Here is a 24,995-nt window from a genome sequence, read left to right on the forward strand (position 1 = left end):
TCCGCTTTGCCTTCCGCACCCCTGTTGCTGTGCTCTCCTCGTGGCTCCAAAGCTTCCCCCCCGCCACCCCCCGTCTCCACCAGTGAAGGGGCTTCCTAGTGTGCGGAAACCTTTCCTGCTTCATAGCTCCCTCCCAGAGGGGCAGGTCCCATCCCTATTCTTTTGTCTCTGTTTTTCCTTTTGCCCTACCCAGGTGCATGGGGAATGTCTTGCCTTTTGGAAAGTCTGAGGTCCTCTGCCAGCATTCAGTAGGTGTTCTGTAGGCGTTGTTCCACATGTAGATGTATTTTTGATGTATTTGTGGGGAGGAAGGTGATCTCCACGTCTTACTCCTTGGCCATCTTGAAGGTCCCCCCTGGATTTGTTTTAACATTAATATACAGTTACCTTATTTATTTCACTAAAAAAAAAAATTGTACATTATCTTGATGTTAATGCCATGACCACTCCTTCATTTCTGTTTATATGTACCTCCTGTTTTCCTACCCTTTCAATTTTTAATCTTTCTGAACTGCTGTGTTATAGATGTGTTTTCTGTGGATAACATATAGTTTGGCCTGAGTGAGAGAATTTGTCCTAATAGTATAATTTAACCTATTTACATGTATTGTCATAATGATATATATTTTTATTTATCATCTTGTTTGTTTTGCTTTCCACTTTCTATGCCTCCTTCCTGTTTCTTTTATTGTTTGTCTTCTGCTGTGTAGATTGTGTTAGTTTTATATTGTTCTCAAGTGAGTCGGAGATGATATTCACCATTTTATGTTCTTCAGACTTTTCAAAAACAGTTTGGATCTGTGTATTTCTAATTATCAACTTCAGGAATTAAACTAATTATCTCCCCTTAAGAGGGCATTGAGGACATCTGACACTCATATTTTATAACATGGAGGCCTGATTAACTTCATGCTCACCTTATCAAAAGCATGCCTTTACCAGTGTCTGTGCTAATAGCTAAAAAAAAAAAAAAAAAAGTATAAGAAAACTCAGAACCTAAAACTGCAACAGTATGTCTGGAAGAAGGCTTTTGTAGGGGCAGGTTGAAGGCCTTATGGCTGAGAATCATCAGAAAATGTGTTGATGAGGAATGTGGCTGTTTAGCTACCTTTTAATAAAAACAGCTTTGTCAGATTTCACTGAAATTTGCTTCAGGAAAGCCAATTACACAGTGAAATTGGTGGAAAATCTTATTATTATGAGCTCCTAGCCCTTGCTCTACCTGCTTACTTTAATGTCTAGAGATAAACGATAAGAAGACAAATTTCCATCTCTCCTACGCACCAGGGTCCCTCCCTCCCCCGTCACTTTTATTGAAGTAGCAGTTTGCCAGGATCCATGCATGGAAAATTGCTGAAGATAGACACTGTATTTTAAATTCCTCCAGGCAACAAGGCAGACTGGAAAAAATCATTTGAACAAATTGAAAACTGAAATGTTGATATCAGATATTAAATTAATATAAGTGAGATTGGGACAATATCTAATTAAAATAATTTGAAAAATGAGTTGGAAATTGAAGCTGACATAGCTTTTACCAGCTTGTCATTGTTGTCACGTTGCGGTGAAGCTCTGTCCTCACCGAAGCCCAGCCCGCTCTCGGGAGACTTCACAGGACACCGGGCAGATAAAAGCCTCCTATATTTACTCAGTCAGGGCTGGAAGACAAGGCCTGAAGGACCTTTCTGGGGACCGCGCACGGGGGTCTGACACATTGGCCTCTGTTTCCAAGGGAGGATGGATCTCAGACGTGCATTTCTGCATTTGAGGCTGGACGAGTTCAGTGCTTCGCTTCACACGGGCAATAAAGAGAGAACGGGCAGGTTTGGAAGGCAGAGTGGTGAGGCCGCTCCCTGCTGCAGGGACCCCACGAGCGGGCAGGATGTGCGGCCCGGGGGTGCGCGGGGCATCGCGCTCTGGTGCCGAGCGAGGGCTCCAAGGACAGGGTACCACGCCGCTCTCCGGATGCAGACGGGGCAGCATCTGGTGTGTCTTTCCTGCTCCTCTCACAGCCGCTTTGGGACCATCCACGCACCTCTGCTTATGAAGCAAAGATGACGGGAGGGGAGCCGTTTGTGACGTTGGAACGCTCACTTCTTCATGATCCCAGGCGTCCTGAAGCGGAAGATGGCCTGGAGTCCGGACGCCTGCCTGTAGCGCCTACAGCCACACCGAGGGCCTCGGGGAGGAAGCGTGCGTCTGCCTGTCTGTGAGCCGGGGCGCTCTGGGGTGTGCCTCAGCCCCAGGCTGCTCCCCGGGGCCGAGGCGTCGGACGCAGAGTCTGCAGGACCCTGCCAATTGTGGGTGGAGGGACCTCGACCGGACTCTGGCCACACCAAGAGGAGGGGTTACTGACGCTCCGTCTCCCAATCCAAGCAGGAGTTCCTACAGCAGATTGCACACAAACATTGAATAATCTGACGATTTTATACCCACGTGTACATACAGGTACAGAAAATTGCTGATCATCTGATGTCTTACGCACCTCATATGTATCATTCCCCGAGGTTTTGCTCAAACTCACTTAAGCCTGGAGCAGTCGAGGATGGGGTGGGGACTTCCCAGAGGATGGCTGGGGCTTCCCTGCTTCACCAGTGCACTGAGAGAACTAGATACTGGGACGGATCCTCATTCAGAAAACAAGCAAAAGTGCCGGAATATGAAGATAAAAAGAGACAATTTTAAACATATTAGGTATGTGGCAACATTGAAATCCTTAGAGATCCCAGTTAAGTGGAAGCAGGAGCCTGGGACGTAAGGGAGAGTAATGTGGACCTTTATCTTGAGGGTAGTTTCCAAACCAGGTGAACTTGAACTTTAGCATTCATGACCCCATAGACTGTGGAGGACAGGAGGAAGACCCAGGGTGGGAATAACACAGCGAGGCCGGTGAGGACCCGCCACGAGCAGCCAGGACTGCCTCCAAACCACGGGGGGTGACAGCAACCCCTGACTGCCCCGTTTGACCCTGAGGATGGGAACTGCCCATTTCCCGAGCTGTCACCGGGTATGGGGCTGGCACTGGGCACTCGCAGCCCCACAGGAGTGTGCCGTCCACCTGCACAGCTCCTGGTGTCCCCAAACCCCAAGCACGCAATGCAGTTTAAACTGGTCCCAAGTTGGCAGGGATTCTGGAAGCCTGGAAGAAGGGAATGCAGATCCTCTGAAGGAATCCTCCGTTTTCTCTGTCCTCAAAGGATTCCCACAGTTAAAATCCCGAGAAATAGGAATTTCAGAACATGCTGGAGAACAAGGCACCATGAGAAAGGTCACCTGAAAGCATGGACAGAATGAAACCTCAGACACTGACTAGTAGACATGGAACGTGAATTCAAGAATCATGGTCTGTTTAGCGGAATACAAGAGAGAGGAAAAATATGACCTAAAAATGTCATATTAAAAATGACCATTTTTGTCTTAAAAATGACCAAAAGTACTTTTTAAAAGAATAGAATTTTTTAAATGAAAGATACAATTATAGACATTTTAAACTCAGGAGGTGAGTTTAATGACATTAAATCTAGTTGAAGAGGGAATTAGTGAACTAAAAGATAGAACTGAATAAATTATCCAGGATGCAGCCTAGAGAGAGAGAAAGAAATGGAAAATATGAAAAGAAAAAAGGTAAGTATTCCTAGAACACAAAGGAAGAAGATCTTTTATACACTTACTAGGAGTTCCAGAAGAAAGCAGAAAGTGGTCAAGCTGCAATGTTTGAAGATATAATGGCTGAAAAAGCCTGTCACTGATGGAAGACACCAGTTCTCAGATTCAAGAAGTCTATTAGAGTGAAAACAATTCCACACGTAGGTTCATAACAGTGACACTGCAGGACAACCAAGACAAAGAGAGGATCTGAACAGCAGCCAAGGAGAAAGACAAGTGATGCGGGAAGGAATGAGAATTTGATTCATGGCTGATTTCTCAGCAGCCAAAACGAAACATGACAGGAGAGTAGTGTCTTCCTATTACTGAAGGGAAATTGTTGTCCACCTGGAATTGTACCAAGAGATAGCATCTTTCAAAAATGAGGCCTTAACAGAAAATAAGGTTGAACAATGATACTTTATTAAAAAAAAAAAAAAGAGTTTGTCACCGAGAGGTTCTCATTTAAGTTAATTCTAAAAGATTTACTATAAGCAAAAGAAAATAACCCCATAAGGAAGACCTTGAGTGCAGAAGGACTAATGAGCAAAGGAAACAGTAAATGTGGGAATGCAACTAAACAAAGTATACTGTTTGAAATAATAATGTTTTGTGAGGCCAAAACAAGGGAGGATTGAAATAGTGATCGTGAAAGCAATAGTGTTTAAACTGAGATCACTTAGGGTCTTTGTAACGTTTAGGAAGAGAGCATAGATCTTTACTAACATGAACGTTTGCTACCTGTGGGTAATATAGTCTCTGGGAAACCACTGAAAAATAGAAATAGAGAATATAACTTTCAAACATAAAGACAACAGAGGATGCTAGAAATAAATTCAAATATGTCACAATAAATGTAAGTGAACAAAAGTTCCAGTAAAAAACAGAGATTTACAGACTGGAAAAAAAATAGATATATGTTCTTTTTGAGACATAGGTAAAAGAACACAAAAAGATACATATATATATAGAGAGAGAGAGAGAGAGGGAGAATATATATCAAAATGGAAATTTAAAAAATATAATCAATAATAATGGATGATAGAAATACTGAAGTATATTTTAATACCCTGAAGTATATTTTAATACTTGGGAGTTTGCTTTAAAAGCAGAAACTTGAGAGAAATTTATTGCTTCAACTGTTCATATTAGAAAAGAAACAAGACTTAATTAAGTTTTTAATTTAAGAGTTAGAAAAAGAACAATGGAATAAACCCAAGTAAAGTGGAAGGAAGGAAATAAAAAAGATAAAAGGAGAACTGACTGAAATAGAGAACAAATATAAAACAGAGAGGATAAGTAAAGCAGAATACTTCTTCTTGGAAAAAACTGATAAAATTGAAAAATCTGTATCATAAATGGTCAAGATAAAAGAGAGAGAAAACAAAAACTATATTGGGAATTACAAGTGGAATGCAAATAAAGATGCTTTAGTGTATAAAAGGATAGCAAGAGGGTGAACAATGTTGTGATAGTTTATTTGAAGACTTAGATAACATGACCAAAATGAAGAAATAGAAAACTTTAATAGTCCTATAACCAAAGAAGAAATTGAATTTATAGGTAAATGTCTTCCCGTGAAGAAAACGCCAGGCCCACATATTTTATAAGTACATGTTCCTTCTACACATTCAAATAAACCCAGTCTTATACAAAACACCCCAGGCTCCTCAACTCATGAGTTAGGATAACCCTGATACCAAACTCGACAATGACAGTGCAAGGAAGAGAAATTAGAGATGAATTTCCTTCAAAAACACAGATACACAAACTGAACCAAATACAAGGAATTAAATGTAGCAATTTATTTTAAAAATACATCATGAACAATGTAAGGTCCAATATTAGAACGATAATGAATGTAATCTACCACATGCATAGATTAAAGAAAAATCATGTGGTTATCTGAGTAGATGTCGATAAAAACATTTGCTAAAAGTTAGCATTCATTCATAAAAAAATGCTTAGTAAAGTAAGATGAGTTTGTTAACTTGATTTTAAAATCCTACAGAAATATCATACTTGATAGTGAAACACTGAAAATATCCCCTTTAGCACCGGAAATCAGACAAAGATGTGTGCATCCACTACGTTTATGAAGTGTTCTACGGGAGGGTCCCGTCAACTTGCGGTAAAGCAGGAAAAAGAAAGAGAAGGTGGGGTTAGAAAGGAGGAAACAAACCCATTACTTTTTAAAGGCAATCTCGTTATTTACTCAGAAACACAAAGGAAAACCCAGATAAATTCGTCAGATAGTTGAGGGTTGCTATATATGAAATCATGTGCAAAAATCAATTGGATTTCTGTACTTTAAAAAGTTAGCAAATATAGTTTTTAAAATGATAATTGTTTACCATAGAATGAAAAAAAGGCACCAGGAATAAATATTTTTATATGCAAGAACTATACGGAGAAAATTATCAAACTTCATTGAAAGATGTGAAAGAAGGCCTTAACACCTGGGAAGATTTACCTGCTCACAGGTTGAGAATAATGATGTTAATTCTCCCAAACCTCCGGATTCAATACAATTTTAACAAAAATCTCAGAAGATTTATTTTTTTATTGTGTTTTATTTTTTATATTTATCTGGAAACTTGACAGGCTGATTCTGAAGTGTATTAGAAAGTGCAAAGAGCCAGAACTGGCAGGGCACCGCTGCAGGAAAGCAGGGTGAGAGGCTGCCGTGCTGTGATGCAGCAGGTACCAGGTACTGGGGCGTGTGAGACGGGGCGGGTCTGGGCGCACAGAGACTGGGGGACCCCGAGCCCAGGAGGCCCGGAAGTGGGCCCTCCTGTGGAATTGATTGCAGATGGAGGCGGCATCGCAGACTGGAGGGAAGAAGGGCCTTCTCTGTAAATTGTGTGGCAAAAACTAGGTGTCTGCTTAGAAAACAACTTCTCCTCATCCACAAAATCAGCTCCCAGAGGTAGGACTCACCTGTGAAGGGCAAATCTTAAATCTTTTAGAAGAAAATATACAATGATATCTTTATGATCTTGGGGTAGAGGAGAATTCTTTAAACAAGATACCCGAAGTGCAAACCTTAAAGAAAATGATAAATTAGACTGTATTAAAATTAGGAAATGTGAAATAAGCCAAATCACAAACTGAGATAAGGTAGTAACACATGTTAACTGACCAAGTGTTCGTGTGCAGAATGTCTCAAGACCCCCTACAAAGCAATAAGAAAAAGACAAACAGCCCAACAGAAAAATGGGCAAGAAACACCACAGATATTTCATGTAAGAGGAAGCATGAATGGCGAACAAACACACAAAGTGCTCAACCTGATCAGGAATGGAAGACACACACAGTGAAGGCACCAGGAGATACAATGTAACAGCTACCAAAAGGGCAAAAATGTGTATCTACAAACTGGTGAGGACCTGGAGCAGGAGGAACGCTTGTGAGCTGATGGCAGGCGTGTAAATTGGTGAAATCACCTTGGGACTCTATGTCCTAGCGATTCTACTAGAGAGCATTCTCTCCACCTGCCTGGAGATGGGCAGGGATGCTCACGGCCACACCATTTGAGCGGCAGGTGAAGAAGAAACAGGCCCGTGGTCCCCTTGATTGGACAACTGACTGGAAAAGTCAGTTAGGATGTGCTGAATGTATTAATGCAGCCAGAGAGCAGTGAAAACACATAAACCACAGCCAGCGCAAGACCCAGTCGGGCCTCAGAAACGCCAGGGTCAGCACGAGATGCAAGTTGGAGGAGGACCTGTTTGACATGTTTCATCTCATTAAATTCAGACCCAGCAAAAGCAAACACTGTGCCCATGTGTGAGAGAAAGTCTGCGGAAAAGGAAACCGTCACCCCAGAATTCCGAGGACTTACTGCGTCTGATGGGGGGACTAAGTAGGGCCATGATGGATGCTCCGAGTATCAGGTGCAATTGAAACGCTGCATTTCTTTGGCAGAGGGTGGCTGACGGGGCGTTTGCTGTCTTATTATTCTTTATAACCAATATATATTTTATAAAATGTCTAATCTTTAATTAAATACCGAAATAAAATATTGATATTTTTGAATTACAAATTAACAAAACAATATTTCTAACAGTCAAGAGAACGTCCCCATGAGTCGGCAAGGGAGATGCTTTCCAGGAACCTGTGACACACCTTTAAACATGGGGTGTATTTCATGCGGACATACACCAATACGCATTTATTTTATCTCTTTAGCAACAATGTTGCTCTTTTCTCTCTCAGCACGGGGAGCCTTGGGTGATGTGGAAACGAGCCCTGTAGCATCGTGTAAATGTGTCAGGTGGCGTCTCCTCAAAACAGAAACCCTTTTAGGAAGCCAGAGGGCACTGCGGCCCCTGATGGGGAGGTGCCTGGAGGCCCGTCTCCGGTGCCAGGCCTCACCGCGGGCACAGGGACACAGTGATGCAGGCTCTTTGGGGACGGCCAGCACCACCCCCTTTGGAGACCAGACAGAAGGTGCAGAGGAAGCTGCTGGAACTTCCCCCCCACCCTCCTCCTTCCCTCCCTGGGAACGAAGCCTTAAGCGCTGTCTCTGGTTCTGGTATATTAGCGTCAGGGAAGCAGTTATGCTCCGGGATTATTTTAATTCTTTCTGACACTTAGCAAAATCAAATCCCCAAATATCGTGGCAGCACGCTACTGTAGGTGACTCAGCGTAAAGTGATGGACAGAGGACACCTCCCGGGGCCGCGCTGTCACGGGCGGGGCTGCGATCACAAGAGCCACCAAGCGCCCTCCTGCGGCCGCTCCGCCGGGTCTGAACGGCCAGTGCCACGTGGTCTGCGTCACACTCGGGCAGTGGGTGCCGCGTGGGAAGCGGGAAGCCTGAGCCGAGGAGCCTGAGGTGGTCTGCACCTCGTGCAAGCTTGAGCCAGAGCTCAGGGCTCAGGGCGGGGCGGGGGGAGACCCTCCGTCGTGAGGGTGCTCCGTCCATAGGCACCCTCGGACTTTTCTGGGTCGACGCTTTATTCAAAAACTGGAACTGTGGGTGTGGAAAAGCTCCCCCCAACACACACACGTATGTGTGATGGTGATAACCTGGTGATTCACGGTCATGGTAAGAGTAACGGGGCAGAAAACACCAGTAGGGCCTGCATTGGCTTGTTCGTTCTACGCATCACGTCCCGGTTCCCCCGGTAAACAGACCCCGAGCGCCTCCTGTGTGCTGACGCTGTTCTAAGCCTGCGCCCACCCTGCCTCGCAGGAATGTCCTGTCTGTTGAGCTACGTTCTAGGCAGGAAAGCAGATAAGCAAGCGCACATTCTGTTGGCTGGGGATAATGGCTCTGGGGAAAAGTAAAGCTGGGCGGGGAGGGGAGGACCACACGGGTGAGGGGCGATTTGATACTGGGTGGAAATAAGGTGACTTTAAACCAAGACGTGGAGGAGGCGAGTCATGTGGACCCAGGCACCCAGGGAACAAACGGCAAGTGCAAAGGCCCTGAGGCAGGAGCTCCCCTCCCTGCCCCTGGGAATGCTCAGGCCAGAAGGAGCAGCGTGGGGGTGGTCGGGGGTGCCAGCAGGGCAGCGCCACCTGATCGTGAAGACCTTGCACGTGTGGCAGGAACCTGAGACTTGACCGTGAGTGAGGAGCGCCCCCAGGAGAGGATGATGTGACCAACTCGCATTGTCACGGGGCCACTGGGCTGCCTGCTGGGAATCAGCTGCCCCAGTGCCGGGGACCCAGGCCGAGCACGAACCAAGGCCCCGCACTGGGTTTCTAATAGTGAAAAGTCTGCATCAGGCTAACGAGCTGTTGACATTCTACCTTTATACTTGGAAAATATATATTCATAGTGAAGAAATGTTTAAATATGCATAAAGCTATGGGTTTTCTTTCTGAAAATCAGCCAAATATAAAAGACAGCTGGATTGAATTATTATCTTGCATGTTTGGGTGTTGTCTTAATGAGTTAGCAGAGTTTGGGTGGGTAATGAGTTCAAGCATACACAATCCCTAAATTATAGCGCATTTATTTATAAATGTATTTTCTTCCCTTTGTTTCACAAAATCACTGATAATATTGTTTAAAGAACATTTTCATAAAATCTATGCATTTAGACACAAATGATCTAGCTGTAATTGTACACAATGTATAAAATGTGGAAGTATTTTCCTCAGAAATATAAAATACATATGAAATTGCAAATTAAATTTATATGCCTTCAAAAAGGCATTTTTTAAAAAAATTCAAAATGAACTATTATCATTATAAAACAAAATATAATTAATAAACAGCAAAGCTTTAAATCTAAAGTATTTAAATAAAGCTGAATTTTTTATTCTATTTTTTGAAAATGTAATCAAATTGTAGTTATTTTTATAAAAATAAAGTACGTGCAGTTTAGCTTCAATATGCATCTAGTTGCCAACGTGATGAACCAGGAGCATAATTTGTGGCGTTCCATCCAGACTGACATACAGGAAAACTGGTAACTAACAGGTGTCATTCCAGCTGCAAAATGCTTTTCCGCCGCTGCAGGTACTGCGACGGTCTGTGAAAACTTGCAGAACAGCAAACCGAGATGTAGGGAAACTTGAGAGTTGGGCATGCAGCCCCGCTGGGAAACGGGGCCTCTTCAGGCACGAACCCTTTGCTTTCTGGCTGAGAGGCAGGTTTGACAAGTTAATTAATTTGTGTCTCCTCTCCCCCCGTCCCCCACCCTGCACTCCTTCCTGCCCTGCCGTTCAGACCCTCCGCGGCCCCTCCTCAGCTCAAAACCCTCGCGGCGTTAGGTGGCAGCAGCGTGTTGCCCAGAGGACACGAGGGTGTGCAGCTCACCCAGGGTGGCCTTGTCGATGACGGGGCCAGCACCTCCGCTCGGGTCCTGCTGTGGCCCCGTCCCCTCACCCTGCGGGTCTGCAGGGGACAAGCTGCCAGGGCCCCTAGGGTATGTGCCTCAGTGCAGCCAAACCCTAAGCGGGGGCTCGGCCCGGTACCTTCCACCTGTCCTCGGGCAGGTGTCGGGCAGCTCACCTCTGGTCCTGGGAGGACCGCTGCTCACGTGGCCCACTGCTCTGAAACACCCCCTTGGCCCCGAGAGCAAAAAGGGGAGGTGCGGGCGAGATTGCCCAGAGCGCCGACGAGGGGGCCAGGCACCTGGAGCGTCGGGGTCAACCTTCTCTCAAGCCTGCTCCCCTTCCCAGGACTGAGTTCAGCCCGACAGGTTCCGAGCAGTGGGAGTCTCTACGGGAGGGTCGAGTCACTTCCCGGGCTGGTGACCGGAGGCCGTGCGATTTCAATAAGGCTGATCCCAGGGTGTGGGGGACAGCGGGTCCGGTCAGTGGCCCCCGAACGGTCTAGACTGTCCACGTCCGCAGACGCCTCTGGGTGGGACCAGGTGCAGAACGGATGCATGTCTCTTAGGGTGGAAATACGCAGGGGGCGCAGATGGGTACCCCCAGGAGCAGTGCTCTTGGCTCTGCCAGAAGCCGGCTCCACGCTCTCCCTAAGGACCCCAGCCCCCTGGCGTCTGCCCACCTCCTGCACCCTGCTCCCCGCCCTCGTGCTTTCTAATGGGCCACGGCCATTAAGTTGTCCCTGTAGCAATTGAGATCACAGAAGAGACTTCTGCACACCCTTTCAGGTTAAAATCACGAGGATAAAGAAAGAGGCAAAATTATTCCACCGTAGCTACGTGTTTAAATTATATGGAATGCTGCATAAATTGTCAAGTGCAAAGAATTATTCTGATAAATTAAAATACTAATTAAATAGGCTATTGCAGAATTTTGAGAACATTGTAGGGTTCTGCTTCTCCAGGTAATTTGCATATCCTTCATCTAGTGAATTTAATTTTAAAGGACTTCTTTTTGTGTTTGGAAACCCTTTTTGTCTCCCGTGAAGATAAGAATGGGCTTTGTGCATTGTTCTCGCCTTTATTCAAGCAGCTCCTCCAGGGGTCTCTTAGCCCTGGCCTGCTGGTGGCTCACACCCACCAGCTCGGAGTCTGCATTTGGTCATGAAAATAGCCTGGAGCCGACATCCGACAGAACATGTAGCCCCAGCAAAGCTTTTCTTTTCCCCTCAAAGGCCTCAGCAAAGCCTGAAAAAGTGGCAGTGAGTTCCCCGCCTCGGTGGAGAGGGAGATGCTGCAGTTAAACGTGTTTCCAGAGAGAAGGAGTGGTTGCCGGCCGGGAGGGGAGCACGGGGGCTGGTGCCCGCGAACCAAGTCTGACTGCCTGACGGAGGTCACGGCGTACATCTGGGTGAGGGATACCACATACGAACGTCTGAGATCCGGTCCCACTGAGCAGAAGCGATGGGTGAGAGGAAGTCCATGCAGCTGTGCAGGGAAGTCTCAGAGGAAATATACACAATGATGAACGTGTACGAATGCTGCTGGGGAAGATTCCGGAATGGCCTGAGAGTTACAAAATGAGCTCAAGACTACTGGGCTTGTTGCTCTTTTAGGTCAGTTTGAGCTAAAATAAATAAATATAGATAAACAAACCAAAGAAACCCAAAATGGCTGTGCTTAAGATAAATTGTGTACCTTTCACACATGCTGGAAAAAAGGCACCATTACAGTGTCTCTGTTTGGCTACCATCCCCACCAATGAGAAATTTCAAAGAACGAAAAAATTAAAAAGAGCGAGACAGGCTTTGTTGAAAAGGACTTGATGCCCAAGACTGAGAAGTTCGCAAGAGAGCACGAAACCACGAGAAGTGGGTTGAAGTCCCACGGACGCGCATGTTGCAGCCGCCAAGGGGACTTGCAGGTGTGATTAGAAACCGCATCAGCCATCTCTGCGGGGGTTTCTCGGCTAAAAGCAGGAAGATGGGGGCCCTGGGTGGGTTCTCGGAGGACCCCGGCTCCAGGCAGCTCCTCGGGGCCCTGTCGCTCTCTGGACGAGGATGGAGGTGGGCTGGAGGTGGACTCAGAGTTGGACACAAAGGTGGCATGAGTCACGATTCCGGCTCGAGTTGTTAGGAGGTGCCGCGGCCTCAGGAGGCTCCCATGAGCATCACGGCAGAGGGTCCTCGTGTCCTCCGTGAAAGAGCCCCTGGTGGGGACAGCCTCAGCGAGATGCAGAAGGCTCATGCTGTCCTTGGGGTTTTGGGGGCAGATTCACCACTTGCTGAACAACAGCTGCTACAGAACAGAACCTGTGGGTTCATGTAAAGCTGAACAATGGTGACTGGTCCTCCCCGCAGGGTACCGCTCCTGGGTCTGCCCTGGTTGTGTGTGTGTGCCCCTGTGTGTGTGCCCGTGTGTGAGCGCCCACGTGTGCGGTTATTTGGAGGAGGTCCCTTTTGGGGAGGGGTGGTTAACACCCTGCGTCATGTGAGGAACATAATAGGATCGAAGGATGGAGCAGACATTGCAAATCGAAAGAGAACAGGGACAGACGTGGCGTCCTGACTCAGGTGACGGTGATGGGCCACCTGCCCCGCCTGATCCATCACACCTGCGGAACAGGTGACGCTCCTGGGACTTCCGTAGCGGTTAATGGAACGACCGGGAAGACAGTGATCCCTCGTGCTGATGCTGGAGGGACGAGGTCACGTCCGGGCCGCTTTCCAGTGGATCCTGGACGCTCCGACTGCCCGCAAGGACGCACCTCCAGCATGTCCGTCCCATCCATCCCAGGGTTTTCGTTTCTCAGGGACAATTCCCTGGAGTGCCGTGTCAGTTCTCAGTGACAAACCTTTAACAGACGCAACCCCTTGTCAGCACGAGTCTGGGTCCCTGGGCTCCCTGGCTGGACCCTCAGGCAGGACGTGGACCCTGAGAGGCGGTCAGCCCGGAGGGTCCGCAGTGGCTGCACTTGGGGACGGGTCACCATGAGGGTGAAATGACATCACTTTCCAAGGCGACGCCCATGGTTTTCCAAGGATGATGCCGCCATCAGGACTGTTGCTCAGGTAGGCTCCGGGGTGACCTTCCAAGCAGCTGATGCCCCTTCTAGAAGTTTCTGCTTTGTTGGAGGTGCCTGTGGGAAATTTTCTGGTAGAAACGAGGACGCGTGTCTTTCCTCTGCAGCCTCTGAGGCCATGAGCTGAGGTCGGTCAATAGTGGGCCCCATTCCCACGACGGTGGCTGGAACAGGCCGACTGCAGACGTGTTCAGATGCGGGGAAACACGCATTTTAGAATCGAGGAAACGTGACATGTTAAGACCTAGACTTTGGGTAGAAACAAAGTACTGTACGTATGGGGCTGGAGCCAGCTGGACCGGTTACTGGAGCTCGTTTTTACTTTTTCAGGAATTTTTTGAGCCGGTTATTAAACACAGCCATCATGAAAAATTAAGTTTTACACGCTTGCAGTTACTTACGTTAAAGACAAAAGACCTCGATACCCAGCCAGTCGCCTGTACATTTCACCACTGCCGGGCGCTGCGGCTCCCCTCCCCCTCCGCACCCCACTCGGGGGCCCGGAGCTGTGTTCACAGAGGGCAGAGGTCGGGGGCGTGTCTGGCAGGGAAGCGGCTGCCAGGGCCTGGGGCGAGGAGCCAGCCCGGACCCTGGACTGGCCGGTGGCAGTGGTGCTTGGGGGACACAGGGCAGCTGTGCTGAGACTGACTCCGCACCACGTGTGCCCCGGGGGCAGGGCCCAGGCACAGAACCTTCTGCACAGCGTCGGGGGGCGTGGGGGGCGGGTCTTCGGGCAGCGAGCAAGGCCCACAGTCGCCTCGGGGCTCCGCGGGCTTGTGCAGGACACAGCCAGGACCTGTCGCTCGTCCCTCAGGCCCGTCCACACAGCCGTCACACTGCCCGCCCGCTGGGGACCCATGGCGGCCGAGCCTCAGGTGTCCCCACCTGGCCTTCCCAGCAGGTTTGCTGACCCCTGGACTGGGTCATCTGCATCTTACTGCCCGGCTGGTTTGTTCATTCCTGAGCCTGGAATGCCTGTCACTTCTCGGCAGCAATAGTGGAGTACTTTTAATTTCCATCTTTACTTTGTGCTTTGTGTCCCTCAGCCTATTGAAGACTCACTGTTATCCCCAAGGAGCCTGTCATTCAGCAAAATGCCTCCTTTGTTCACAGGGGAACGTGAAAATCAATTGCTTTATACTCTATCTCTTAAGAATATTCTCCTCCATTCAAGGTTTACCTTTGGGCCACTGCCCCCTCCCTGCCCCTCTGCACCCCCCAGCTTAGAGGCTCTTAAAGTGCTGGTGCTCTAACCCCAGGTTTGTGTCTGCCCCCCCCCCCACCCGGTGCATGCATAATTACCTAAATGTAAGAAATAACGTTGGTTTGTTCAAAGGAAAACTTTCTACCAGACGATGAGAGAGCCCCAGAGGCGGGGGAGGCAGGCCATAGCAGGATCCAGTTTCTATCCCTCTGAAAGATATAATTTCATTACCCAAGACTAATGTAGGTGTTTTACAATAAGAGGTGAAAGTAATTGCTATTTTCTTGCTATCTCGTTCTGCATTAATCACAGTTGCAGTGCACTCTTCCTTCTTAGGGTTTGCAATAAAATCTATTTTTTCTGGTTTTCATTTCCAAAATGACAGGGGCTTTATCCGAAAGAATGCTTCTACAGAATCGTAAGCCAAGGTCAATTGCTTTGTGACACACTTCCTCTCCAAGAGGTGGGGACCGCGGCTTTGCCGCGCTGGCATCGGGATTAACTGGGCTTCCTCTCCGGCTGCTAATTGTTTCCAGGGCTCAATCCGCTTGGTCTGACACGGAGGGTAATTCATTCTCAGGGAGTCTTCCTCACTCTAAGTCAGGAGCAAACTAGGATGAGGGTTGATTGTGGTGGAGGCAAATTATTATAGGATGTTCTCCTGGGACAGGAGTAAGAGGGGTACAGCAGCTCCCAGGACTCACGGAACGGAGGCGCAGTTCAGTCTTGCCTGCTAGCGAGTCTGTCTTGTGAACGCGGAATGCTTGTGAATGGAACCCAGTTCCCAGTGATTATATACTTGTAACCATCATATCGTTCGAAAGTAAGGCTCTACAGTTTGCAAAGCAGGTCTGCCCACCGTTTCTCAAGCAGTCTTCACAAGGATGCTGTGAATTTCCTGTGGACGTTCTGTGGGCAAAGCTGGAGGGACTCACGTCCTGGCCCTACCTCTGCCGGCCCCTCGGTGGGGAGCCCCCTGCCCCGGTTTCCGCCCCAGGCTTGTCCACAGCACCTGTTCAAATGGCGCTCTGGCAGTGACTATGGAAGTGTCTGCAGAGGGAGACGCTCAGGGTGTCTGGAGAACGCTTGCCTCTCAAAGCTGACCGCTTACTTCTTAATTTCCCCTAACAGCTGACAACAAGGACCAACTGGAAAGAATGTCTGGACTGAGAGTTCTTCAGACCGGAGTCGGCTCGGTGAGTAGCTGCGGGCTGTGTGGTCCGGGCAGCCTGGCGGGCTTGGGCCGGGGGCAGAGGTCGGTCGGCGCCAGGCGGGGGGCTGTGGTAGGGGGGCCCCGGCGTCTGGGCCGGGTGAGTCCTCCCGTCCCGTCGGCAGAAGTGCTGGTGCGCCGTGTCAGGCTCGTCTGACACTGTTTGGTCGCCTTTGAAATCGTGATTCGGCGTCTCCCCAAGAAAAAGCGGTCCTGGCTAAGAAAACATTGGATCCTTTGGAAATGTGTACTTCCTCCTTCAGACGATTCTCAGTTGCTGAGTCTGTGTAGCAAGAGAAGTTGCTCTTTCCTCTGGGTCTGGTGGGCACACTTTTGTCTTCCTTGTTAAAGACGTGTATGGGGTGGGGTGTGAGAGGAGGATGACTGCTGATAAATTTAATGACACTCAGAGGCGCTGTGTCCCAACGTCGCTGCGCTGGCCTCAGCAGCAGGTACTTGACCAAACTCTCCATCAGCAATTAGAGCCGATGGTACTCAGCCCCAGGCCCTGGCGGACGCCTGAGCCCCGATCGCGGGCAGTTAATGAATTGTACGCACGACGGCGGACGCGACTCCTCTCGGGGGTGGATGTCTGCGCTCGCGCGCGTCTGAAATCCCAGATTTCACGGCACCCGCCGTGACAGTAATTAACTATTAAGGGCGCTTATTTGCGATGCTCCTCGCCAGGACCGAGATGCCGCCACGGGGCCACTCGAAGGCCAGCCGCCGTCTTCGGGGGAGGCTCCGCTCGGCCGTCATGAGTCCCGGCTCTTGAAATAAGAACTTGCTTAGTGGCTGGTCCTCCGCAGACGGAGCCCCCAGCTCTGCAGGCAGCGGGCGGGCGCCTTGCCGGGGGCGCCTCGCAGGGGGCGCAGGCCTTGAAGTCACTGTGTTCCCAGCACGCGGCGGGCACGGCGCAGACAGGAATCTGGGTGACCGCAGACCCATCAGAGCGCGGGGCTGGGTTGATGAGGCTTTCACAGCTGAGGAAATCCTGGTCTTTTCTCCGGAAACTCGCAGTAACTTTGGCGGCCGGGGAGGGGGAGGGGGACGCCGGGAGTCTGTGGGTTCCTAAGACCATCTGTACCCCCATGGGGTGCAGTGACTCCTGGCGGGAAGGGCCAGAGGGCTCAGAGGATCCAGGCCCGCGTCGGAAGGCTCTGACCCGCGGCCCCTGCCCTCCCCCTCGTCCCTCGGCCTCAGCTGGTGTCCCTCCTGCAGGAGCAGCCCCAGTGCCCAGCGGCTGGGGGCAAATCCAGACTGACTCGGGTTAGGGCCTTTGGTGCTCCGGGGTCAGAGGAAACTCAGGCGCTGGGCCTAACCCCTCCCTGTGCGTGTTCCGTGGAAGCGGGCTGGGCCGCCCCGGAGCAGGGGGCAGGCAGGGCCAGGGGTGGGAGATGCAGAGCCGGGGGCTGGGAGGTGCCTGGAGCCGCCCGGTCCTCCGCCCACCCCGTGGTTGCGGTTCCTGGGCAGCGGGGAGGGTGGAGGCGGTGTGTTAGGACTTGGCAGACTCATGTGAGGTCACAGGCACAGATCCCAGAGGGGGATGCTCGCCGCCCACCCCCTCCTCGCGCCCAGCAGGCAGCGCCCAGCGCACTCACACACAGCCGCCCCATCTGTGACCTGCCGCCTGCATCCCTGCGCCGAGCCCCGCGCCTCCCTCGGGGAGCCCACACCCCTTCCCTCCGGGGACGGTGCCCCCCACGGCCTCCTTCCTGTCCTCTCTCCTGCGTCGCCACTGCTCCGTCTCCCTGGCCCCATCCGGTCAGCACACAGATATGCTCCAGTGTTTTCCGATTCACTAAAGTGAGAGCTCCTAGGACTGGTCTCACCACGTCAGCGCTCTCGCCTCCCACTGGCTCCCTGTCTCCTTCATCGCAAAACTACCGCCACGTGTGTCTGTATCCCTCGTGCGGACACGTCGGCACCTGTTTGCTCCTGACACCCGGCCAGGCCTGGTCCCCACTGCCCGCTGGACGGTCCACCGTCTGCGGCCCCAGGACCTCAGTTGTCAGGCCGTCTGCACTGTCCTGAGCGTTGCCGACTGACCTCGTTCCGAAGCCCGGCTGCTCTGAGCTCCTCTCTCTGAGGGATCTGCGTCTCCCCGAGGCCGTGGCCTTTACATTGTTTGTATGATGATGACCCCAGAGTCCACCTGTAGCCGGGCCCATTTGCCTTGTTCCAGGCACGCACAGCCGCCGGCGCCTGCCTTTCTGTCCTTGGAGACCCGTGACGCATTCCCCGAGCCTGGGCAAAGCAGGGCTCTTAATGTCCTGCCACCACCTGGCTCTGCCCCCGGCTCCTGGGCTCAGAAGTGGAAGCTGGTGACGTGCTGTCCAGGAACTGGGAGCCTGAGTTGCTCTCGGCTTGTCTGTGAAGATGACAACCTAACCTCAGAGGGACATCCTCTGCCTGTTCCAGGTGCCCGTCTCACATGGGGGCAGGAGGTCCCTCCTAGACTGGGGGCGGGAGGCGGCGGGGGACACAGGGCAGAGCAGAACCCCCGTCGCACCACTCCTGCATTTTCATCGAGTCTGATCTGCTTCCTCTCTGGTCCCCAAGTGGCCAGGAGCCTGACCTTACCCTCCCTGGGGGCAGAAAATGGCCACATCCCAGACCATTTATTGATACTTCATTCACCGATTGAAACATGGCAGTGAGAGGCTTGCCCACCCTAGTTCTCCCTGAGCCACCTTTGTCTTCTTAGGGCCCCAGGGGTTTCCTTGGTCCACGCAGACCAGCTCTCCAGTCTCCTGTCCTCTTCCACGTGGCAGTTTTCCATTTCAAAAGGCAGTTTTGCTGTCACCTGTGAAGTTGTCTGAGGTCATTCTGATGGGTTCTCAAGCCCAGAACCCACATTCCATGCAGCTTTGCCTGACCAGTCTCCAGTTCGGATGGAGGGAAGGAGCGTTTGTATATTTGGAGTGAGTTTTGGATCGTGAAAAAGGGAGCAGAGATATTTTAAAAATGCTAACAATATTTCTTTTTCTAATTTTTATTGCCTCGTGCAGTATTGAGCCTGATTTTGATGCTTCTGATTTTCTTTGAAACGTATTTGATATGAATGTCTCTGCTAATTCCTGACTCTGGAAAGTAAAGCAGAGTTCGATTCCTCGAAATCTAACAGCGTTTACCGAATGTCTCCCTGGTGCTTGTGATTCAACATGTGATGACAGATAGCGGAATTAAAACCTTTTAAGCCAAATGGAAATATTTCAAAACAAAATTTAAAGGAAATGAACACACTACAGTAGACACACACGTTCCTGATAGATTGGTGGTATTTTGACGTATTTCAAAATCTAATTTCTGATATCTAGAAAGTATTCACATTTTTCCAGATGAAAAAAGTCATGTTTCTTCCAAAGGGAAATTATGATATTACCAAGAAAAACTCAACTATTTGGAAGAAAAATAGATGATTGTCCCCAGGCGAGCATTTCCATGAGTATGGCTTCCAAGGTGCATCCGAAATAAGTCATGACTTCCTAAGTTCTTGATAGTGTGATAAACGCAGTATGATTAACGATTAACCTGCCCACGTTTCAGTAGGAGTCTCTGTGCAGCCGCGGGAGGCTCGGGGCTTCGACAGGGAAGCCCAGAGCAGCGCGTTCCCGGTGCAGACACCCTGCTCAGCCCCAGACGGGCTGCCTCCCAGCCAAAGTCAGGCGGGAGGGGACAGGCCTCCACGCGGGTTCTGGAAGAGAGAGGAGGAGGTTTTCCTGGACCCGTTGAGGGTCCTCGGCTGCAAAAGGTAAACGGATGAAGACAGACAACAGGAGCTAAGCAGCACCTTTATTTGATCTGAGTTTCACGGGACACGTAAGGGAGTGAAGCCCGCGGACGTGGGTAGACCGGGTGCCTTCTGCTGGGTTGGTGGGGAGGGCCAGGGGGCGTGGGGACCCGAGGTGGGTCTGTAGCCAACCGGGCACAGGGCGGGCACAGCTCCCACGAGGGTCTCGGGCCTGCTTCGGGGAGAAGGGGGTGGACAAGGTTGGAGACACCTTCGGCCAAGGTGTCGTGTTTGGGGCAGTGTGTCCTGCACCCACCACTCATGCCGTGGGATGTCAGACCTGGCTTCAGGTACTTCAAAGAGCCCTGGGGTTCCAGAGCTCAGCTGTACGGGGGCAGGAGGCCGTGGAGCCCCAGCAAACCGCCGTCCATACGCTGGTTTAACCCACTGAGCTTCCCTTGCCTTGGTCACTGTTTGGGGTCCTGGGTAGGATTTTGTCCAAAGAAAGGGTTTTTGTGGCCAAGACTATGTCGATCCCCAGAGTCCCTTGAGAGTCTACGAATCCGTGGTCGTGCTCCTCCCCCCACAAATCAGTGTGACTTTGTTGTGCGATGTGTGTGTTGGTGGGTGTGTGTGCCTGACAGCTGTCCCATGAGACCGAGCAGGTGGGACGGGGGTCCGTGATGCATGTCTGAGAAAATGGCTCGTTTCCTCTGCAAACCCCACTTGGTCATCGCCTGTCTGCTGGAAGGGCTGCTGCTGCTTTAATGCGCGTTATCAAAACCTGAACCCAGTGGTCTAGGGATTTCTGAGAGCAACTGGGTATCACATGTCAGCGGGCAGAGGAATGCAGGCGGGGGTGGCCCGAGTCACGGGGGCCCTTGGGGGAGCGAGCGTCCAGCCGAGCCCCCGGAGACCCGACCACAGGTCTGGTTGGACTCGGGGGATGACTTGACGTTGAGGGCCCTTTGCCAAGGTGTGAAGATGGCACAGAGTAACCCCACCCCCAGCGAAGACGGTGGGACAGAGCTCCCCGTGGTCATCAGGTTGAGGGGAAGCTGTCACCCCCCGCGTGTCGCTTTTCACGCGTGGATGGAGCCGGCACCTGCCTTTCGCACGCTTGGTAAACACCAGCAGGTGTGCAGTCCGGACTCACAGGCGATGGGGCACTCAGCTTGTGGGAGTGCGTTGTGGCCGTGTCAGCGGGTGACTGGCTCTCAGGCCGGGGGGGTGGGGCGGATAAGTTTGCGGTGAGGCAGGAATCCCCGTGGCAGCTGGGGGCCGGGGGGCGGATGCATCAGAGGACCCTCCATTGAGGAGCCTGCGGGTACCCTGTAACGTCCCAGCATCCAGTCCGAAGCCTCATCCTTGGAAGTGGTTACAGAGGTGGCTTACGGGTAATAGTCTTGGTCCTTTAATAAAGATCAAAAGTGCTAACACTTAAACTCGACTCTTAGAAAGCAGCGTGACAGTGGGAATCTATTGCTTTAAAAAAACTTACCCTTCAGATCAATAATTGTACTCCCAGAATTTTATCTTAAGAGTATCATTCACCAGCTAAGAAAAGGAAAAAACAAAGCTTTGGAAAAACCAAAACTGACCTAAGTATAAAACATAGGAAGCTATCTAATTATAGTAATCAAATAAACGGATTCAGTGATTTCACTAAAAATCGTTGTGACACCTCTGAACTTAAGGGCAGCTGTGAAAACTGTCTGTGCCCACAGATCCGGGCTGGCGGACCACGTGCAAATGTGAGGTCAGCTCTAGAACGGGGTTGGTGGGATTATAAGCGAGTTCTCTCCTTTTCCAAAATTTTTGTTAGTACCATTTTTTAACTTTTTATTTTGAAATCATTATAGATTCACTGGAAGTTGCAAAGACGGTATAGAGGTGTCCGTGTACACTTCACCAAGTCTCCCCTGTGGTTACATCCACATAATTCTAGGACGGGAGTCAAACTGGGAGATGGATATCGGTTCAATGTGTGTGTATAGTTCTTTGTCGTTTTATCTTCAATACCATTTTTTAGTTTTAATAAAGAAAAAACATGCAACCAAAGTAACTGAGCACATACTCGCTTTTAAATAAGTGAGGACGCAAGAAGAAGCACCACCCGTGTGTGAGCTTGGTGTGGCTCCCAGGTGGCTATAGAGAATGTTTCAATCAACTTGAGTCATCACATATTTATGAATACGGTGCTGTGTGTATATGCACAAGCAGGATGCAATACGTAATTAAAAATATCCTGGGTTCAGATCAAGGCCCATATTTGGAAATTCAGGAGAAAGAGCCCTGGTGTGTGTGGACAGCAGAGGGGCAGGAGAGGCCTGGAGGGATCCCACCTGACACCCCGGGCAGGTGCAGAGCTGTGACAGGTGGAGGATGGGTCTTGTCAGATAGAGACAGAGCCACGGACTCAAGAGTGCGTGAAGGAGAAGTTGGTAGCGTTTGCAGTTAAGTATAACGAATAAGACGGAGACAGTGTCGGAGCTGACAGGGTCTCTTGGGTAAAGACTCCGAGTTGAGTTTGAGATGATGCCAGGTTTACCCAAGTGCGCGCTGGAACCTTAAAGACTCTGGGACTCCTGGGCGGGGCTGCCATCCACCCCCCCCCCCCCCCCCCGCCCCGGCGGCTCCCGCACCCCTGCCAGCCTCAGGCCGGCTGCGCCCAGAGGGCAGAAGGTGGACACCAGCGGTCACCCGGGGCGAGGGGTGTCCTCAGCCGCCAAGGGCCCTGCCCTGTGCCCGTCCACGTGGGCTCTGGCTCCTCAGCGTTGTAATTGTGTGCCCATCCCCTTATTTTATTCGAATCTGTGTTTCTAGACAGGGAACGCTGATATTTTTTCTTCTCAATGCAAAATGTGCATCAGTCCTAAGAGAAGCTTGTTTACTTGTCAGTATTCCTAATTTATGTTTGAAAAGGGAAATCTGCATGACATTGCATTAAAATATTTGCAGCGGCCTGTCCGAAGCTGCCCTGAGGATACCCCACACAGGGCTGAGATGTCGTGATAGAGGTCAAAGTTCAGGGGCAGCCGTACGGCCCCTTCCGTGGTGACACATCCCCACCTCTGCTGGCGGGGGCCCCCCCGGAGCTCGGCACCCTCCGCCCAACGCAGCCCTAGCCACCGCTCTTCATACCCTTCTCTTATTTCTCAAAAGTGAAGAAAATCACACGAAAATATGTTCGATATAATTAACTGCACTTGACATATTGACAAATATGAGTTTATTATGAAACGGCGTCCTTTTCTTCTGAAATGCTATATAAAGCAGCCTGTCACGTGGGCCCACGGGTGTCTTTTCCGTACTTTTCGTGATTTAAAGCGGGCGAGGTGCCGTGTGATGAGGCAGTTGCTATGGTGACAGATTCGATTTTTATCCACTATCAAGGTAAGTAGTCACGGAAAATGAAATAAGTATCGTCTGCCTGTGGCAGCGGCAGCTCAGGTGTCCCCCCACCCCCCTTTCTGACATTTCAGCCACGTTTTTCTAGAAAGTGCGTGACGTGTGTCTCCTTGCCAGGCGTGGCCGTGGTCCGGCTGGGACTGGACGGTGGTCCCCCTGAGACACGGAGGGGCCGCCCGTCTCAGTAACGTGTGAGCGGCTCTGCCACACAGCCGGGTAGCGTGGAGTCAGAAGTTAATTTCCATGTAAAAAGCTGAACTCTGGAGACGCTCATAAGAGCCCTCGGAATGTAATATTCCAGAAACCCCTTTTCAATCCTCAACCCGGAAGACTTGGAATTGCTCGAAGGAGGGTGAAGAAAATTAGAGGCAGGCACACAGGGCAAAGCCCTCCCCACTGCCCAGCTTCCTACGGAGCAGCGGAGGTGCCAGCGCGCCGGGCTCGGTCGAGCCGTCCTGGGCGCCCCACGCGCATCCCCTCCAGGGTCCCACCAGGTGGACACACTTCACGGATGGGGAACCAGGCACAGCGGAGTTAAGGTCGGAAACGCCCCTCCAGGTGGTCACCTCCAGGTGGTCCCTGAATGGAGCCCGAGGCTCGCCGGCCTTGAAATCGGAGAGTCTTGAGTTCCGCCTTTTAGTGAAAGGATCCCAGAGGCTCCTGTCACTTGGAGGTGCGTCCACTGGAGGGTCAGCCTCGGAGTGGGCTTCCGGTCTCCTGCCCACAGATGCCTGTCCTCCTGGAAGCCCCACACCAGCCGCCAACGCGTCCTCGAACTCTGGCCCGAGACTCCCGTAGGGGAGGGTGAATCGGGGGTGCGTCACTTTACAGGAACTACAGGATCCCGGGGCTCAGGCCCACCCTAATGACCTCACTGTAACTTGATCCCCTCTGTAAAGGTCGCATCCAGAAGTCCTGGGGGTCAGAACTCCACTTTATCCATCCTGAGGGGGGACGCGGCTCAGCCCGTAGCAGGCCGGCGGTGCCAGCCCTCCCGCCCCGCTGAGGACGGTGCTTTCAGAGCCTTCTTCCCCCCACCCCCACCCCAGGGATCCCGGAGTCGAGGGATGGGGGAGCTGCTCCGGGCGGACTGCTGAGAAGGTGCGTGTCACCCAGGGCTCCCCCGTCCCCTCCCTCCTGCCCGGCTCCTCCGTGGCGTTCCCCAGAGCGCGCTGAGTCCTGTGAGTTCAGGTCTGTCTCTCAGCCTGTGAGCTCCGGAGTGAACCCCATGTGTGTCTCTGTCGCCCGGTGCCTCCCGACACGTGGCAGGAACTCAGTAACCCCTGGCTGGGACAGTGAATCGTGAGCCCTGGGCTGCAGGTGGACACCCCACCCTGGCACACGCCGATTCATCGTGCCGGCTTCTTCCTGGGTCACTCGACTGCTCTCCTGGTGCTTCGAAACCTCCGTGAAAGCTGCCTTGCTCCGGAAGAGGTTTCCTCCTGACCCGGGCCCGCTTTCTCTGTCATCCCCGAGACAACAGAGGCCCCTCTTCTATGTTGGCGCCGAGGCAGCAGTGGCCCTTCTTTCTGTGACAGTGAGCACGCCGGGCCACATCGCCATGACAACTGATATGAATCCCTAATTGCTGATTTGAATACTTCCCCTCTGCTTTATCCATGGGTTAAAGAAACAAGGCTGTTTTCACCCATGTGAAATAACTAGTAATCAGTGTAACACAAAATATAATCAAGTGCCAAATTTAAAATAATCTCACTTCGAAACAGATAAGCAGCCAGTGCCATGGTGGCGAGCACGGCAGAGGGGAGTGTGGTGTATCACGATGGTCCACACGTCTCCTGCAGTGAGAACGGGGCCCCCACACGGGCGTCTCCCTGAAACTGGGCCTCACTCCTCAGTGTGCCTGGCACCGGCAAGGCCACTGGTGTTTCTCCAGCCGTCAAATGCCTCAACCC

The 24,995-nt window shown here is 51.0% G+C and overlaps 1 protein-coding gene across 1 annotated transcript in view; it reads left to right on the forward strand.

Annotated features, from left to right (window-relative positions):
- PTPRN2 (protein tyrosine phosphatase receptor type N2) overlaps nucleotides 1-24,995 on the forward strand; it is a 697,051-nt gene that overhangs the window by 423,435 nt on the left and 248,621 nt on the right. Inside the window, 1 exon segment of the mRNA XM_059932932.1 lies at nucleotides 15,857-15,921. Within this exon segment, the coding sequence (XP_059788915.1) occupies nucleotides 15,857-15,921 (65 nt within the window).

Source organism: Balaenoptera ricei, chromosome 9 (assembly GCF_028023285.1).
Source record: "Balaenoptera ricei isolate mBalRic1 chromosome 9, mBalRic1.hap2, whole genome shotgun sequence".
In the NCBI taxonomy this organism is placed as follows: domain Eukaryota; kingdom Metazoa; phylum Chordata; class Mammalia; order Artiodactyla; family Balaenopteridae; genus Balaenoptera; species Balaenoptera ricei.